We start from the raw sequence: 16,983 nt of genomic DNA, 5'->3' as shown, positions 1-16,983 counted from the left end.
TTTTATTTACATAGAGGGCCTAACTACCAGAGGGGTGCCTACATGGGGAGGGGGCTGTCTAGAGGGGGGGGATGCCTACATGGAGGAGGGCTTCCTACTGGGGTATTGCCTACAGGAGGATGCCTACACAGAGGGCTGCCTACATGGGGGGGTGCCTACATGGGGGGCTGCCTACTTGAGTATTACTTACAGGGGGAGATGCCTACATGGAAGGGGGCAACCTACTGGGTTATTGCCTACAGTGGGGGATGCCTACATGAAGGGAGGCTACCTACAGTGGGATAACCTACATGTGGCATATTATTTACTGTGTTTGGGGGACTACCTACAAGGGAGATGCCTACATGGGGGGGCTACTGTGGTGTCCAACCACAGGTGTTGCTATTGGTTACACCCTTCGTAAAAGCCTGTACTTTTTGGAGTGTAAGTGGTGATGTAGTAGTAGAGTTTCGCCACAAGATGTCGGTATTGCAAGTATATATGCTCAGTTATTGCACAGCTGTAGTACTTAAGGGGTTATTTTTGTCTGTGTGTCACATGGATCTGTATGCTAATGAGAGTTCTTTCTTTTTCTCACCTATCATCTCTGTCTTTACTTCTCACATAGGCACTCCTTGCCCACTCACAGCACACCTTACAGGGGCTGTAGGAAGGAAGTCACATGTGTAGAGGAAGTGTAGAGTCTTTTGTCTTTAGATGCTGTAGATGCAGGACACATGCAGCTACCTACAGTTTCTTTGCCAGTAACTTCACTCAACACTATGCAGTGTTAAACCTTCACTAGAGAGGACAAGTCAGGGATAATCTCAACCCACGCCGTGGGCAAGGAGAGACACAGTGCAGGACAGTATCCATAAAGAAAGTAAAGGAACTGATCCGGAAAGAGCAAAGTTGCTAGAAGCCTACGAACGCTATCTCGCAGTGTGGGTGTAAGCAGGGAACCCTCAGCATTCCACTCATCCCAGTTAACAAGGTCTGGGGCTTGTGTCACTCTCTAGGATGGGTCACTCAACACTGGTGGGCAATAGGTGGTGCAAAGACCAAAGAGTCAAAATACAGGCCCAAGTATTCTCTCTCTTCTCAAGTATTCTTCTATTTCTACCTCTGAAGTTCCGGAAGAGGGTTGGGACTCTCTCGACATCCTCCTCTCTACTCTTCTGATCCTTTATTCTACTTCTCAGCACGCAGCTCAGTCGGCACCACTGTACCACTCTTTCTACTCTCAGTCGGCACCACTGTACCACTCTCTCTACTCTCTCTGGATCCCAAAGTATTAAGTATCTTATCAAGTGTAAAGTATTGTATCAAGGCAAAGCTGTATTATCTTCTGCCTACCTCAAGTATCTTAAGAGTAAATAAGATTTATTTATGCTAAAGAGACTCTGTGATTCCTTGTCAAGCACTGACACAGTACACACACACTCCTTGGGACATTTCCCCTTTCTGTGGGTGGCAGTGCCAATAGTCCAAGTGGGTCACTATTCCACTTCGGACCACCGTGATAAGTACCCAAGGAACCCCGCAACAGCCGGCATGTCACTGACCACAGGGGAACAAGGTATGTCCATCCCCTTAAAATAAAAGCAGGTGTGCCACCATACCTGTGTGCCCAACTGGCACTGGCATCACGACATAACATCACTGGACACGGCTATATCTCGGCCAACCACCATAGAACTGGCGCCACACCTATCCATCTGGCAAGTGACCGGCCGTACCCTCACACCGGGTCTCGTGTCATGCAGCATCATCTGGTATATCATGGAGGTATTCTCTTTTTGTAGCAGTGCTGCTCACAGAGGCATCATGCACATATATGTTATGGGCCCATACAGCGCTGTCCAAAGTCCATGTACGTGATATTGTCTAGTATTCAAGCCCTTACTATTATCCAGCATAGCTCTTTAGCTTTGTTTCATTTACAAAAATTGCAAACTGCAGGTGCCCCATATGTTTTGCAGTGAATAAAAAGGCACAGGGTGTGGGAAGCTACAATTTCTCTATTTTTTCCCAATAGGCATCATCTAATCGACTAGAGGATCTGGATTTTATAATAAATTGTGTGGCGTTTCACTTCACTTTAAACGTCTATTTGCCTGTATAATTTATTAATTCATTAAAGCTTTATTAGAAGAACTATACAGGAAATCAATTACCTTAATTTAATGGTGGGTGAGATCAATAAAAACCCTCCATTAAAACTCACGGAGTCAAATATTATAAAAAGGTTTTCAACAAAACAACATAATGTATCAATTTTAACACCTCTTCTTGCTGTTTTTTAAGCTTCTGACATAGTAATCTGCCATGGCAACAGATCCAATAAGCTTCCATTGCCTTCTCTAGAGATATCATGGGTGTACAGACAGCGTGAGCAATTGCCCAAAGGCCTCTTTTCCATCTGTACACATCTGTATTTGGCTCTTAAGGACAACGGTGACCCATGGAGTCATCCATGGGTCACCCACAATCACCGACCATGCACTTGTAAAGGAGGCAAAAGTCGATAATGTGGTCTGTGCCATCCACAATTGAGTGCCCAGAAACTAGAATTGGTCCGATACTGTCCTCAATTGCGGATCTGCAGGACATATATATGTGACATCTGGTCCTAAAGTAAGCTAAATAAACCCAAGATGAGCAACAATACCCAACACATTCCACCATTATATTATTTTACCCCAACACACTAACCCTGGCAGCATTGTCATAGAGGACTGCTGTGGTTCCAACACATTTCGATTTGCCTCTACTGGGAGAGGTTTTGCAAAATAGTCAATTGTCTACTTGTACTTGGGCAGATACTGGGCATGGTAAAATCTAAATTTGTGCGGCACCATACGCCCGCCATTTCACATGTCTCTTTGTACATTCACCGAAAGTTAGAAGATCCGTCTTTACCATTCTTGCTGGTAATTGAAATGAGCACTTCGTAGTTAATCGCTTCATGTTCCTCAAAAGAAACCATGTTGAAAAGTAGTTTGACCTGTCAGCGTCTTTTTACATAGAAGAAAAAACTAAGCAGAATAATATATAATGGTTTGGGGAAAAAATCTGTAAAATATAATGTATTATGTTATGAAAGCTGTTAGTCATCGAGAGACTGCCCAGTGGACTCCTAAACATAGAAGGATTGGCAATTTCAACAATTAACAAATATACTGAACCATTTTCCAGAACCAGAGTTCAACCAGCTTAGCAACATGTCAGTAGATTGGACAGCATTTATATGGTAACAGGTTCTCTTCAAAGGCGCTGTCCCATCTTGACTTTATACATTATATTATACAGACAATAGTATTAGACGCCCACACTTTACATCTATACACACACTGGAGCTTTTAGGACATTCAATTCTAAATAATATGGAGTTTGCAGTAATAACAGCTTCCTCTCCTCTGGGAAGACTTTCTACAATATTTTGGAGGTGTCTGTGGGAATTGGCGCCTATTCAAGCAGAAGAACATATGTGAGGTCAAACATTGATGTTGGCGAGAGGGCCTGGATCTCATTTTCTGTTTTAGTTCATCCTAAAGGTGAGTGATGGACTTAGGGTTCTGTGTGGGCTAGTCAAAAGCTCATCCACACCGCACTCCCCCTCTATGTCTTTTAATGGGAGGAAGGTGGTTGTGGGGGTTTGCAGAAAAATACTAAACTTATTACCTAATTTACTTACCTATCCTCGTGCCCTGTAGATCCGCGTCTAGGTCTCGTTGACTGCCGCCGGCCACCTGCAGCTCTTCCAGTGGCAACGTCAAATACCCAGGTGATCAATTACTCACTTGGCCAAGTGGGACGGACAGGCACTGACTGGCTGACTGGGCAATTGATCACTCGGGTATGTGATGCTACCGCTGGAGGAGCTGCAGGTGACCGGTGACTGTCAAGCTGGGTATATGAAGTACCCGGATTCCAGCAGAATATGACACCTAGCAGCCATCAACAGGACCCAGAAGTGGCGCTACAGAGGCATGGGGACAGGCGAGTTTACTTTTTTAATATTTTCCCGCACCCCCTGCCTTCCAGCCATTTTTCAATTTCATGGGATTTCCTCTTTTTTACAGCTGACACAATATGGTCAGTCACATACTATTCTCCTGCATTCACCAAACTTAGATTTGTCCATCAGACTGATAAATAGAGATGGCGCTTTACACCACTCCATCCAAAGCTTTGCATTGTGCTTGTTAATGTACGGCTTGCATACAGCTGCTTGGTCATGGACACACATGCAATAAAACTCCCAATGGGGCAAAGTTTTTGCTGATTTCAATACCAGATGAGGTTTGGTCTTTGTCGTTATTGAGTCAGAAAAGTATTGGTGACTTCTAGCACTTGGCAACCCTACTCTGTAACTTTAAGTGGTCTCCACTTCCGGGCTGAGTCATAGTGGTTCCCAAAGACTTCCACTTTAAAGGTGGTAAATCTAGAAAAGAAGAAAGCTGAGGATCTGACTGCCTAAGCTGATGCCTTAAAGGGTATTTTGCCTCCCTCTGGATGATCCTAAGAATGACCCTTTCTCCTCCCTGTCACCCATTATCTCTTAGTTGGTTGAACTGGATGGATGGATGTCTTCACTATCTATGTAACTGCTACCTCTGCAAAAAAAAAAAATTCCAACTCTTTTCCAATCTCTTTAAAGAGGGATTAACGTTAATATGGATTATCTCAACTCCCCGCATACAGGATTTAGTACAGACGCGTCATTTACATGACAGTTCCCTTAATTTGGAAAAAATATTGATTTAAAAAACCAAAAATAATTGATTGCATGTTAAAAAGCCACACTTATATCTATTATCCGGAGGTGAAAGGTCAACGCTAGTTGCTAAAATTGATTCAATTGCATTTTTCCCTTTAAGAAGATCAATATTAGTCAATGAAGATCCTGCATCAGCTGCTGCTGAAAATTGACTCTAATTCCATCAATTCACTTCAAAAATTATAAAAAAAGTGGAGCCTCCTTCCAGATCCCATTATCCATATTACACTGTCATATTTCTTGACTGCCGGACGTAATAGAATGGTGGGAAGTGAGTCTCGGGGATATGTCTGGTCTGTTACTATGGGAATTAAATGCTGAACGACTTCAGGAGAAATTTGGAACTTCTGCAAATTCTTGTTAAGTAAAAGGGTCAAAAATAAAACATGCTTTAAAAGGACAAAACTGAATAGACGTGGACGTAGGAACAGATGCCTGAGATCGTTGATATCCCATAGGAGGCAATAAAAGCAACTAGAAGGATAAAAACAGATAAAAATAAAAGTATAGTGAAATGTTGGATTGTGGTTTAATGAGGATGTCCCTGTTACATTTCATAAAAAAGTCAGTGAAATCCATGAAAATTCACAGTTTCCTTTATTCACAGTTTTTTTTTTTAAATTGCAAATTTCTATTTGACCAACTGAGGCTTCCGTCATACATAGGTTTTTTTGTGATTGCTTTTCTCTATGAATTTTCATGCATTTTTTTTTTAAACTCTGACATTTTTTCAGGTATTTTTTTTTTTTAAACAGAAACCTAGGGGAACCCCTAAAGCATGGAAATAAAGTGTTAAAAACAACAGTGATCATAACCCGCTTTATGGCCCTACAGTAATCTTTTGGTTTGGTCCACCATTAAAACAAGGTTTTTTTTAACCCTATTCCTGTCATCCCCTTTAAATTTATGTCTTTATGGAAAAAGTCCCCAAGCCATTAGCCTGTTAATTTATGTGCCGCCTTCAGGTAACAGAAATAATAGGTTCCTTGTCACTCATACCCCTAAAGGTAGTGTAAGTAATGAACGACATGTCTTTAAATGAGGAGGCTGCTGTGCGCGTATTGGGGCTGATGCCTGGGAAGCCTGAGACATCATTAATAAAAATTAATATTATGATATCAAGCAGGGGTGTACCTAGAATTCATAGCTCACTATAGCAAAATGAAAGGACCTTCCCTCCCCCCCCCACCGACACAAAATTGCAGCATAAATGGCAATAGGTTTAAAAAAATAAATAAACAGGTCTCTTAAAGTTATATAGATTTGTAATTGATCTCTGTTTAAAAAATTCAAGGCCTTTTTCAGTACTTTCTGCTACTGTATGCCCTGGAGGACATTGTATAGATCTTTCCAGTCTGACACAGTGCTTCCTGCTACCATATGTGTCTATTTCTGGAACTGTCCAGAAAAACAATAAACCCTCATAGCCAAGCTCTCCTGATCTGGACAGTTCCTGACACGGAGAGAGGTAGCAGCAGAGAGCACCATGCTTAATTTTTAAATAGAGCAAATCTACAAATCTGAATAACTTTTAGTTACTAGTATAATTGTAGGGTGCTAACTGGTTATCGGGGCAGCCCAAGTTCTCCCTGTCTGTCCTAGGCCTCTCTGCCTGCCTTAGTTGATCCGCTAGTACAGTCTGCCTATGGCAGGCTGTACCAGGAGAGAACCAATCTAATAGATGCATATCCATTCCACTCAGCAATGGAATGATTGCTTAGAATAGTCCCCTAGAAGGACTTAAAAGAAAAAGTTTTTAAAAAAAGTTGACGTCATGAAGTAAAATTTTACCTGATGTTTGTACGTTTATTTGTTATTGTTTTTTTTTTTTACCTTGTATCTCTCTAAATCCCCCTCCAGCCCCTCTTAATGAGTACCCGTGAATGCTGCCCATCACTATAGAACAGCGCGGCTCCCTGTCTACAGCGAAAGATGATTGCTATCACAGCTCGCACAGCTAGAACCACTATCAGAATGAGCAGTGATAGCAATCATGGCTCGCTGTGGAGAGCCCCGATAGTGGCCTCTCTGCCTGCAAACAACACTGCAATGCGTGCTGACAGGCTCCCTGCCCAGATGACTACTTGCCACCCCTCTCCCTGCCTCGCATGGCAGAATAAAAAACCTTTTTCTCCTTACTAAAGCTACAGCTGCAGCCACGGCTGCTATGTGCAGCGAGCTGCACAGTAGTTCTGTACTATGATTCTGGGTACCTTATAAGAACAATCGTGCTAATTGGTTCCCTTTAAAAATATTAAGTCTTCCAGTACTTATCAGCTGCTGTACGTTCTGCAGGAAGTGGTGTATTCTTTCCAATCTGACACAGTGCTCTCTGCTGCCACCTCTGTCCATGATAAGAACTGTCCAGAGCAGAAGAGGTTTTTTATGGGGATTTGCTGCTGCTCTGGACAGTTCCTGCCAGAGACAGAGGTGGCAGCAGAAAGCACTATGTCAGACAGGAAAAAAATACACCACTTCCTGCAGGACATACAGAAGCTGATAAGTATTGGAGGAGTTAAGTTTTTTTTTTAAATAGAAGTAAATTACAAATCTGTGTAACTCACTGACACCAGTTCATTTGAAAGAAGAAAAAAAATCACCAGAGTACCCCTTTAGGAATTCTACCCTACCCTTGAAGTTGCTGTTGTCCCTTTATAACATTGTATACTCTGTTCCACCCTTTATAATAGCTCTTCTGTTTAGATTGTATTGCTATCTTGCTTTGCCCGTCACCATCATAATCAGATTCTTGGCTTGTCTTCCATCTCTCCCCTGCCTGTCTGCCTCTCTCCATCTCCCCCTCCTCTTATTCCATTACATTTAATAATTCCATTGCCCCGTCGGCCACGAGTGTCTTGGGATTTCCCAAGTCTCATTAGTTGTGTTCCTGGTACAGGAGAACACAGCGGATGACGACCCTCCCTATAGTCTGGGACAACTCGGATGTTGATAATGTCATAAGAGCTGCCTGGTCACGCGATGCTGCTCGTCCTTCAGGAAGCGACCATTAGACGCTGATATTTGTCTCTCATCTCAGGGTCTCTATCTGTACACATAGAAATGCACTGAAGTCTGTAGAAAACACAAGTCATTTAGTAGGTGTAGCACACGGACTGTATGGGAATAACATAATGTAATGGTGATGACCTGTGTTATTGGCTATGAACAATTATTGTCCATTTATTGTGATAACAGTCAGCCATGCTATTATACCTGCAACAGCTGGGGTCGTAATAGATGTTGCAGAATTGTCTTAGACACGCTTAGAATGTTCTATCATTTAAAGGGGTCTTCTAACATTAGAAAAAAAAAATGGCAGCTTTCTTCCTAAGGCGAAACAACATCCCCATTGGTTGTGCCTGGTAATGGAGCTTGGCTCCATTGAAGGAAATGGGCATGAGCTGCAATTCTACATCCTACCAGTGGACAGGCATGGCGCTGTTTTGGGTGAAAGCATCCATGTTTTTCTGATAATGGACGACGCCTTTAAGCCAATCCCCAAAAATGAGATGCCTAATACAAACCCCCGACTGTATAATCACACCCATCACCTGATACTCAATGTTATTGTTAAAATTAAATTTGCACCAAAGGCATGGAGTTAGGACAGGCTAAGCTATTTAATAATAGTCAAATTGCCTAGATTACGAATTAGATTTCTGATTATAATTTTTTTTTATTTAATTTTTGTTTAACGAGTTGTTTAACAGCATTTAATAATATGCTTTACAGCAACGTGGCTGGGTTGGGGACATTGGGGGCAGAGAGCAGGCAGACCCTTGTCCTAGCATTAGGGATGCGGCGTTCACCGCAGTGGAGGTGGAAGAAGGTGGAGGTGGCCGCGGACTGAGGTACAGGCTGCGGCCACCCATTTAAAAAAGTAATGCATGGACCCATACCATTTTAGGGGTGTTGTATTAGGGATCCATACCTCTCAGACATACAGTCATTTGCATTAGACCTTAGTAAGCGCATTAAAAGGAATGAGGGTTGGTCATGTCATGCTTGACTGAGGCTCGCTGTAAGTTTGTTTCCTTGACTGGAGACCCCTCTTGGCTTAGTTATTCCTTCCCGGCAGAAGGTCTGGGTAGCTGATAGTGTCCCCGCAGTATTTGTGCACATGAGACCTTGGTAGTACACCATGAGGATAGCTAGACATGAACTGCAAATGTTCAGTGATAGTAAACATCTGATTTAAAATATGCTTTTTTATTTCCCTGTCCCCATCTAAATTGACTCTTTGCAGATGTTGCCCTTGGTGGGATTTAACTCAGGACCCCAGCGCTGCAAGGCTACAGTGCTAACCACTGAGCCACCATGAGTATGCTCTATATAACATCCATATATCGTTCCATAAATCATATTTTCCACGTGTTCAGACTTTTTTCTTTAATGTTGTACCCAACACACCAGTTATTGAGCTCTCGTTGGAACTAATCTGTACACCACCCACACAATGCCCACAAGGGTATGAGCCACTCATTGTGAAGACTCCTATGATTAATTCATGATATAAATGGAGCTAAACTAGGCAGGATTTAGGGGAACAGGAACGTTTTATTTCATGAGCAAATCCAGTTAGTATTAAAATATTCACATATTCAAGTCAATAGTTTATGCAGAGGCGCAATTTAAAGAGGACCTGTCAGCCGGAAAAGCGAGGTGTAAATAACCACAGGGCTGGATAGGGCTAGTCATCATGATTCCATGCATAACTTTTTTTGGTTTTCCATAGTCTTTCCCAGCCCTGATATACCCTTTTTGTTAATATGTAAATGAAGCTTAAAAGTTCAGGGTGCTTTCCAGCCGAGGCAAGTCCAGCTCATGTCCTCTTATTCATTGCCCCCATACCCACTTTCTGATTCTACCATGCTGGGGAATGACCCCTGGGCTTTTGAACTTTTTGAACACAGGACGATGATTGTTACTTACGGTCGTATAGGGTATATGCACTCTTTAAAACCGATAGAATTCTGCGGTTTAGCCCCCGTCACAGAACCCCCCTTCTCAGTGTGTCAATGGGATGCCTCGTGCTCCTCTGCTCATTGCTGCTCTCTACTCAAAGAATTGACATGTCAATTCCTTGAGCGGAGGAGCGCGAGGCATCCCATTGACACACGGACACTGCTCGGAATCCCATCTGACTCAATGCCGTCTGTTTTACTCACACCCTAAGTAAAGTTTATCCATCTAGTCATTTTTCGTAGGCCTTAAAAGATTGAATCTGTGTGGTTGCTATGGGCAACTTCTTCACTACTTATCTGCACAAGGTTTCACAAATCTCCCCCAATATAGGTTGGAAGAGTTGGGCAAAAATGAATCTCGCTTTTGAGCTGTATATACTCTAGTGACCACGTGACATTGCCAAGAATCCTGAGAGAAATGTCACCAAGTCTAATTCATCGATGAAGGTGACACATCTCCCGCAAGGCCTAGTAACAGCAGCAAAGCTGTGTGTCATCGCAGGAATGAGACTTATGTAAGAACATCTCTGCTCGCTCTGACGCCCTCGACAACCCCATCTCTTTCTGGCATCACGATGCTGAGATTAGCAGAATCCCCACATAGAATGCAGCCTCACCTCCGCCACACTGCACGTATAGTCCAAACAAGTGTCCCCTCCTCGCTGTGAAGGCAGTGTGCTCGGGCTGCGTGGGCGGCTGTGCGAGATGAAATCTGCTCCCCATACACTCTTTCCACTATCTAACTCTTTGAAAAACACAAATGAAAGATCTGCTTCCCTTCTTCTAGCTGCCTGGTGTAATTTAGATGCCGCAGAGGAGGATGTAATGGTGCAGCAGGACGCCCAAGTGAAGGATATTTCTCTGATATAGGACTGTCACAATAAGTGGTGATATGGAGGGGATGGAGGGGTGTTAGGTGCAGAGCAGGGGGAACACAGCACTCTCTCTGACGGTTAATTCTTAGCAGGTCTGGAATAAGGCAATGTTCACATTACATTTCCTCCATGGCCTCCACCAGTAGACTACATTATTCTATACACCCAGTAAATAACATATACTGCATGTTTTTCGGAAGGCATCTTTTTAGCTATACATTTTCAGCATTAGTTGGTGAGCTGAATTAGAATTGACTTAAAGGGGTTATTCAGGGAGCTAAACAGGTATTATCTTTTCCTGCTCCCTAGCGGCATACAGCTTGGATTCATCCCGATGGGCTGACTTTGTGGGGCAAGTTCTCTATTGCAGTAGCTGCAAACTATGATCAGACCCGGTGGTGAATGTATATCCGATGATGCCACAACATCATGCATATGTTGGTCATCACTAGTGATGAGTGAACATTCCAATGTTCGGTTCAGATCCCAAACACGAACATAAAATAAAGTGATTGAGTTTGGCGAACATTTACGAACAAATTACGAACATGCGGTCGAAGCGTACATTTTGGGCTATGCACATGCGTACAGATTATCAGGTGCAAAGCATAAATTACGCAGTTGCGTATGCATTTCATTTGCATACATTTGCGTACGTTTCATTTTAGAGTTACGCAGATGGGTACAGATTATCAGTGGCAAAGTGTAAATTACACGGTTGCGTACGTTCGCAAGTTTGAATATGTTCAAAAATGATCGTTATAACCATTCTGATCACCGAACAAATTGTTCACGATTGGCTAACACGAACAATTAGCGTCATGTTTGTACGAACATACAAACATTTATGAACATGTTCGCTCATCACTAGTCACCACATGCATACAGAGTTTTGCCCCCATGCTGCCATTGCAACATAGTATTTGCCCCGCTTCAGTCCACCTCTTTCACTTTAACCTCCAGGGGCGTAGTGAAATGTTTAAGGGCCCGATGCAAATGCTATATGGTCCTATAGATATGCTGTCTCTACTAAATACATAGATATAATTTTTCATAGTATGAATCAGCCCCAAGACTGTAGCCAAGTGTGGGTCCCTGTACCTGTGGATGCCCGGGGCTGAAGGTCCAGGCGCTGTCATTCAAATCTGGTCCTGGCCATAGCTGTAATTAGGAAAACCAATCTATATAATAAACAGGTTAAAATTATGCTTATTTTTATTTAACTCTTGTTGGTAAACAGCACAGGCAGATACCATATTGAGAGGAAGGGGTTAACACCCAGTTCCTATCTCCTCTGCTCCTGTCAGTGCAGCCTCTTGTTTTATGACTTTACTTCTCTGACCTTTAACCTTTTTGACACCTCTGACCCTGTCAGTGCTTTTGCCCAGACATCCTTATACTACTAAGCATTGGAGGTGAATTTTCACAGGTCAGACATAAGCAGTCAACCTCAAAGAGTTGAGGGGAGGTCTCCGGGGTCCCCCCTGATTTATGGGCCCAGACACAGCTGTAACCCCTGTGACCCTTACAGCTACACCACTGCCTCCCTTTTATCCATATATTGTGACTTGTGGGACTTGCTAGGTTATTTTAGGACTTGTAGTACCTCAGTGTAACAGTGTATAAGTATTTTGTTTTAGGTTCATTTTACAAAATTGAGTAGTTGGATAGATGATGTGTGATATGTCACCAGCAGAGCCTGCTCTATTCAACTTACAGGTGTCAGCACAATGTAGACAGCGTCTCAGACTACTACTTCTACCATGTACCTTACTACTGTAAGTTGCATCAGTCTAGAGCGGGAGGCATTTCAATACTAGCAGCCATGATTATAACCAGAATCAAGATTAAAAGTAGGATGTCAGAGCTGGTATATTGCTATCGATCCCTGACATTATATGTAAAGCGACTAAGTGGTCTCTCATATTCATAACTGATGATATGACAGCTATGGCCATGTTCACTTTGGGTATGAACATTGGCCGTTGTTTCACATGTTCACCTCAGCCGATACTGCAAATGAAACGACGGCCGATAAAAATCACTTGATCTTAAATGGAATGCGGCCACATTCGGGTGTGCATGCACTCCAATTTACTATAGACCACAGTATAAAGTACGGGAAGGGGCAGCCTATTTTGTACGGCTGCTGTTCACCAAACAGTGGCCGCACAAAATAGACCTGTCAATAATTTTGTGCGGCCGTTGTTGCAGGTTGCAACAATGGCTGTTGTTTGTTTACAGGGATCAATTACATTAACGTGTTTGGAACAACAGCCGTAGTGTATACACCCTGTATACACTACTGCTGTTGTTCTCTGCGGTCATACAAAATAATTGACAGGTCTATTTTGTACGGCTGCTGTTCAGTGAATGGCGGGCGTACAAAATAGGCTGTGCTTACAGTGTAAACTATGGCTCCCGGTCGTACTTTACTGTGTCGTCTGCCCAAAATTAGAGCACAGGCACACCCGAATGTTCCAATTAAAATCAAATGGTGTTCATCTGGCCAATACCGCAGTATCGGCCGGGGTGAACATGTCAGACATTGTTCATTGTTTGACATAGCCATGTCAAACAATGGCCGAAGTTCATACCCCCTGTGAAAACATGTTACCCTCTCAAAGCAATATCCCGTATCTATCTATCTATCTATCTATCTATCTATCTATCTATCTATCTATCTATAATCTATTATATAGGCAGCACACATCACAATACTTCAGTGCCAACAGACCGATCGCAGAGCATAGATACCTTTATACCAGAGTATAAAAATACTCTGCAGCACTCCACTTGTTGAAAAAACACGAAGTCTCCTACGCCACTATCTCTCTATGTCTATCATCTATCTATCTATCTATCTATCTATCTAATTAACTATCTATCTAATTATTAGAGATGAGCGAACTACGAGCATGCTCGAGTCGATCCGAACTTTCGGCATTTGATTAGCGGTGGCTGCTGAAGTTGGATAAAGCCCTAAGGCTATGTGGAAAACATGGATATAGTCATTGGCTGTATCCATGTTTTCCAGACAACCTTAGAGCTTTATCCAAGTTCTGCAGCCCCCGCTAATCAAATACCGAACGTTCGGGTTCGGATTGACTCGAACCCGAACCCGGTTCGCTCATCTCTACTAATTATCTATCTATCTTCTATCAATCTAATTATCTATCTATCTATCTATCTATCTATTTATCTATCTATCTACCTATATCTTTCTTATCTAGCTAGCTATCCATTGATCTCTTCATTATTACTACATTTGCTCCCAGTAGATCTACAGTAACAGATGGAAAATAATGAATGCATTCAAGCCCATTAATATATTTCCTATAAAAAGCTAGATACCATGTTTTGCATAAAAAGTTAATATGGACATAGCCTAAAGCAACGCATCAACATGTGATTTAGACTAGAGAAGTATAATTAGAGAAAATTGATTACGGATGAAATTTTCTTCTATAATGGATGTAACATTAATAAGTGACCATCGTATAGGCGATCACCATGAGTGCCGCAGATTGATGGCTATGCTGGCATAGTTCATTGTAATGGCAAAAATAATGAACCTCCATTTGTGGCACCAAAGTAGCCATTTCTTCCAGTAAATGTACTGAAGTCCTGGAGGAGTTACAGTACTGACAGAAACGTTAGGAGAATATTATCACTGTGAGCTGTAATTGGCTTCTATAATCATGTGAAGTGCAAAACATTGGCAGGATGACACACTAGGGGCCATGACAGTAAGTGTGAAGAATTACTATGTAAAGGGGTTGTCTAATTTATAAAACTCTACTCAAGAAAACCTACCAGGGAATGTTGAAGCAGGATCCTGTTTTAAGGCCCCCTATCTATGAGTCATAGAGAAAAGCAGAAGATCTCTGAAGGACCTGTGATATCCATGCATTACACAAACAGTCTATTTAATTGGTATGATGTAATACATAATTTCCCCTGTGGAGGCACTGTAGAAAAATTCAACACTTACTGCCAGTCTCTTACCACAGATTACAGATGATCTTCGATGACCCGGTTAGAAATAATTATTTTGTGTTAAAAAAAATACTGATTACAGCCAATTATCTTGCTGCTGATACTGATTACAGTCAATTGATCACTTGCCTGTGGTAGAAAATGGAGGCATGTTCACTTTCAGTGCAGCTTAAATGGGTTAAAAAAGAAGTGATACTCACCTGCCCCAATCCCCTGCAGTTTCTGCTCAAATGCTCCTGGTTTTCACTTGCTACTGATTTTTTATGGTTCCAGTGATGTGTTGTCCCTATAAGAACTGCCAACTGACTAAGGCGGGTGAGTTATTGTCTGAGTGGGTCAATTCCTGCAGGGACAAAGTGAATGGAACCAGGAGTGACAGAGTGGCAGCCGTAGGGGATGCAGGTAGATATGAGCGAACTTCGAGCATACTGGAGTCCAGCCGAACCCGATTGTTCGGCATTTGATTAGCAGGGGCTGAAGTTGGATAAAGCCCTAAGGCTATGTGGAAAACAGGGATATAGTCATTGGCTGTATCCATGTTTTTCAGACAACCTTAGAGCTTTATCCAACTTCAGCAGCCACCGCCAATCAAATGCCGAACGATCGGGTTCGGATGGACTTGAGCATGCTCGAGGTTCGCTCATCTCTAGATGCAGGGTAACTGCGTATCACTTTTTTATTTTTACACTACAGCCAGACATAAAAATAAGCAGTCCATGCGTGGTGTCCCACCACGGGTGTTACCAGTATGTTACACCCTTTGCAAAAGTCTGTACTTCAAGTAACTGTTGTGATGAAGTAGTACCTAAATTTTGCCACAACATGTCACTATTGTATATAACAGCTGCAGGTAACCAAAGGGTTATTGTTTATTGTGATCTGTACACCAATGAGGACCTTCTCTTCTTCTCTGCCTATCCCTGAGCTCCTTTCTTTTCTATGCTTTCTTCTCAACCACTCACAGGGAATATTACATCACCTGTAGGAAGTTTATCGTTAAATCGTTCGAATCCAAACGATAATCGTTTGGTTGAAATGCAGTTAACAATTAACGACAGAACGAGAAATCGCTGGTTGCTTTATAAGACCTGGACCTATATTTAGTGTTGCTCATTCGCAAAACATTCGCAAATCGTTTGCATTGAATAAAACGTCGTTCGGTCATTCGCAGTAGATACGAATGCAATAGCGAAGAAATAGCGAAGAAAAAACGTTTGCAAATACGATCATAAGTAACGATTATCGTTCCATGGAAATGAATGAACGTTTTCAGGTCTTTCGCAATAGCGGTCGTTTGAGATCGTTAATCGTTAACGATTATGCGAACGATAATCGTCTGGTGGAATAGGGCCCTTAGGTTCAGATCTAAATCAACAATCAATGACATACGAACAATTTTTCGAATGTTGCCTGCAATTACACAGAACGATTATCGTTTAAATTCGAACGATTTAACGATTTTTCGCACGATAATCGTCCTGTGTAATAGGGCCCTTAGTCAGGTTCCTGTGTAGAGCAGACGCACATGGGAGACCCAGACACCAGTTTCTTGAAAACAGCACTTCCACACACTATGCAGTGTTAAGCTACTCCAGGGAGAGGATAAGTCAGAGAAACCCCAACCCACGCCGAAAACAAGTCTAAAGGTGCAGGATGGTATCCTATAACAAAGGAACTGATCCAGATAGAGTACGTAGGCTTCTAGAAACTTTGCTCTATCTCGCAGTGCGTGTGTAACCAGGAAATCTTGGCCACTCTGCTCAACCCAGGTAACGAGGTCTGTCACCCCCACAGGATGGGTCACCCGACACTGGTGGGCAAAAGGTGGTATAGCGAAAAAGTTCAAAACACGGGGACAAGTAAACATCTACTTTAAAGTCTTCAATATTCTACTTCTTCTTCTTCTAAAGTTCCGGCAGAACACACTTCTACCCTGGGTTGGGACTCTCAGGACACACTCCTCTACTACTTTGAACCTGCAGTACAAACTCCTCTCCACTGTTCTGGACTCTCAGCACAGACTCCTCTCAACTCCTCTCAGCTCTACTACTCTAGAGTCCTCAGTACAGCTCCTGCCTTGTCAAGTCTACCGTCCGTTATCAGCTATTGTGCAAAGTATTTCTATAGTAAAGAAAATTTATTTATGCTAACGGTTATTGCTCAAGCACCTACACAGTGAAGACCACATCCTTGGGTCACCCCCCCCCCCCTTACTGTGGGTGGTGGTACCAATAGTGCGGGTGGGTCACAACTTCACTCCGGACCACTGTGATAAGTACCCAAGGGACCCCCTCACAGCCCGGCAGATCACCAACCACAGGGGAGAGGGTATAGCTCGCTACTCTAAACTAAAAGCAGGTGTGCCTCCATACCTGTGTGCCCA

The 16,983-nt window shown here is 42.7% G+C and overlaps 1 protein-coding gene across 3 annotated transcripts in view; it reads left to right on the top strand.

Moving 5' to 3' along the window:
- The window catches only part of SLC8A2 (solute carrier family 8 member A2), a 79,918-nt gene that overhangs the window by 28,202 nt on the left and 34,733 nt on the right, over positions 1 to 16,983 (top strand). The window contains exon 1 of one of the 3 annotated variants that reach the window (XM_069943338.1): positions 9,877 to 9,937. The exons of 1 other annotated variant lie outside the window; for it this stretch is intronic. Coding sequence is in view for 1 of the 2 variants with exons in the window: in XM_069943337.1 (XP_069799438.1) it covers positions 10,168 to 10,241 (74 nt within the window). In the remaining variant the exon portion in view is untranslated. Of the gene's footprint in view, positions 1 to 9,876; positions 9,938 to 10,136; positions 10,242 to 16,983 lie in introns of those variants that run through there. One more of the 3 variants, XM_069943337.1, reaches the window with a different exon arrangement.

This window comes from Dendropsophus ebraccatus, chromosome 10 (assembly GCF_027789765.1).
Source record: "Dendropsophus ebraccatus isolate aDenEbr1 chromosome 10, aDenEbr1.pat, whole genome shotgun sequence".
In the NCBI taxonomy this organism is placed as follows: Eukaryota; Metazoa; Chordata; class Amphibia; order Anura; family Hylidae; genus Dendropsophus; species Dendropsophus ebraccatus.
This window is presented reverse-complemented; position numbering and strand designations above follow the sequence as displayed.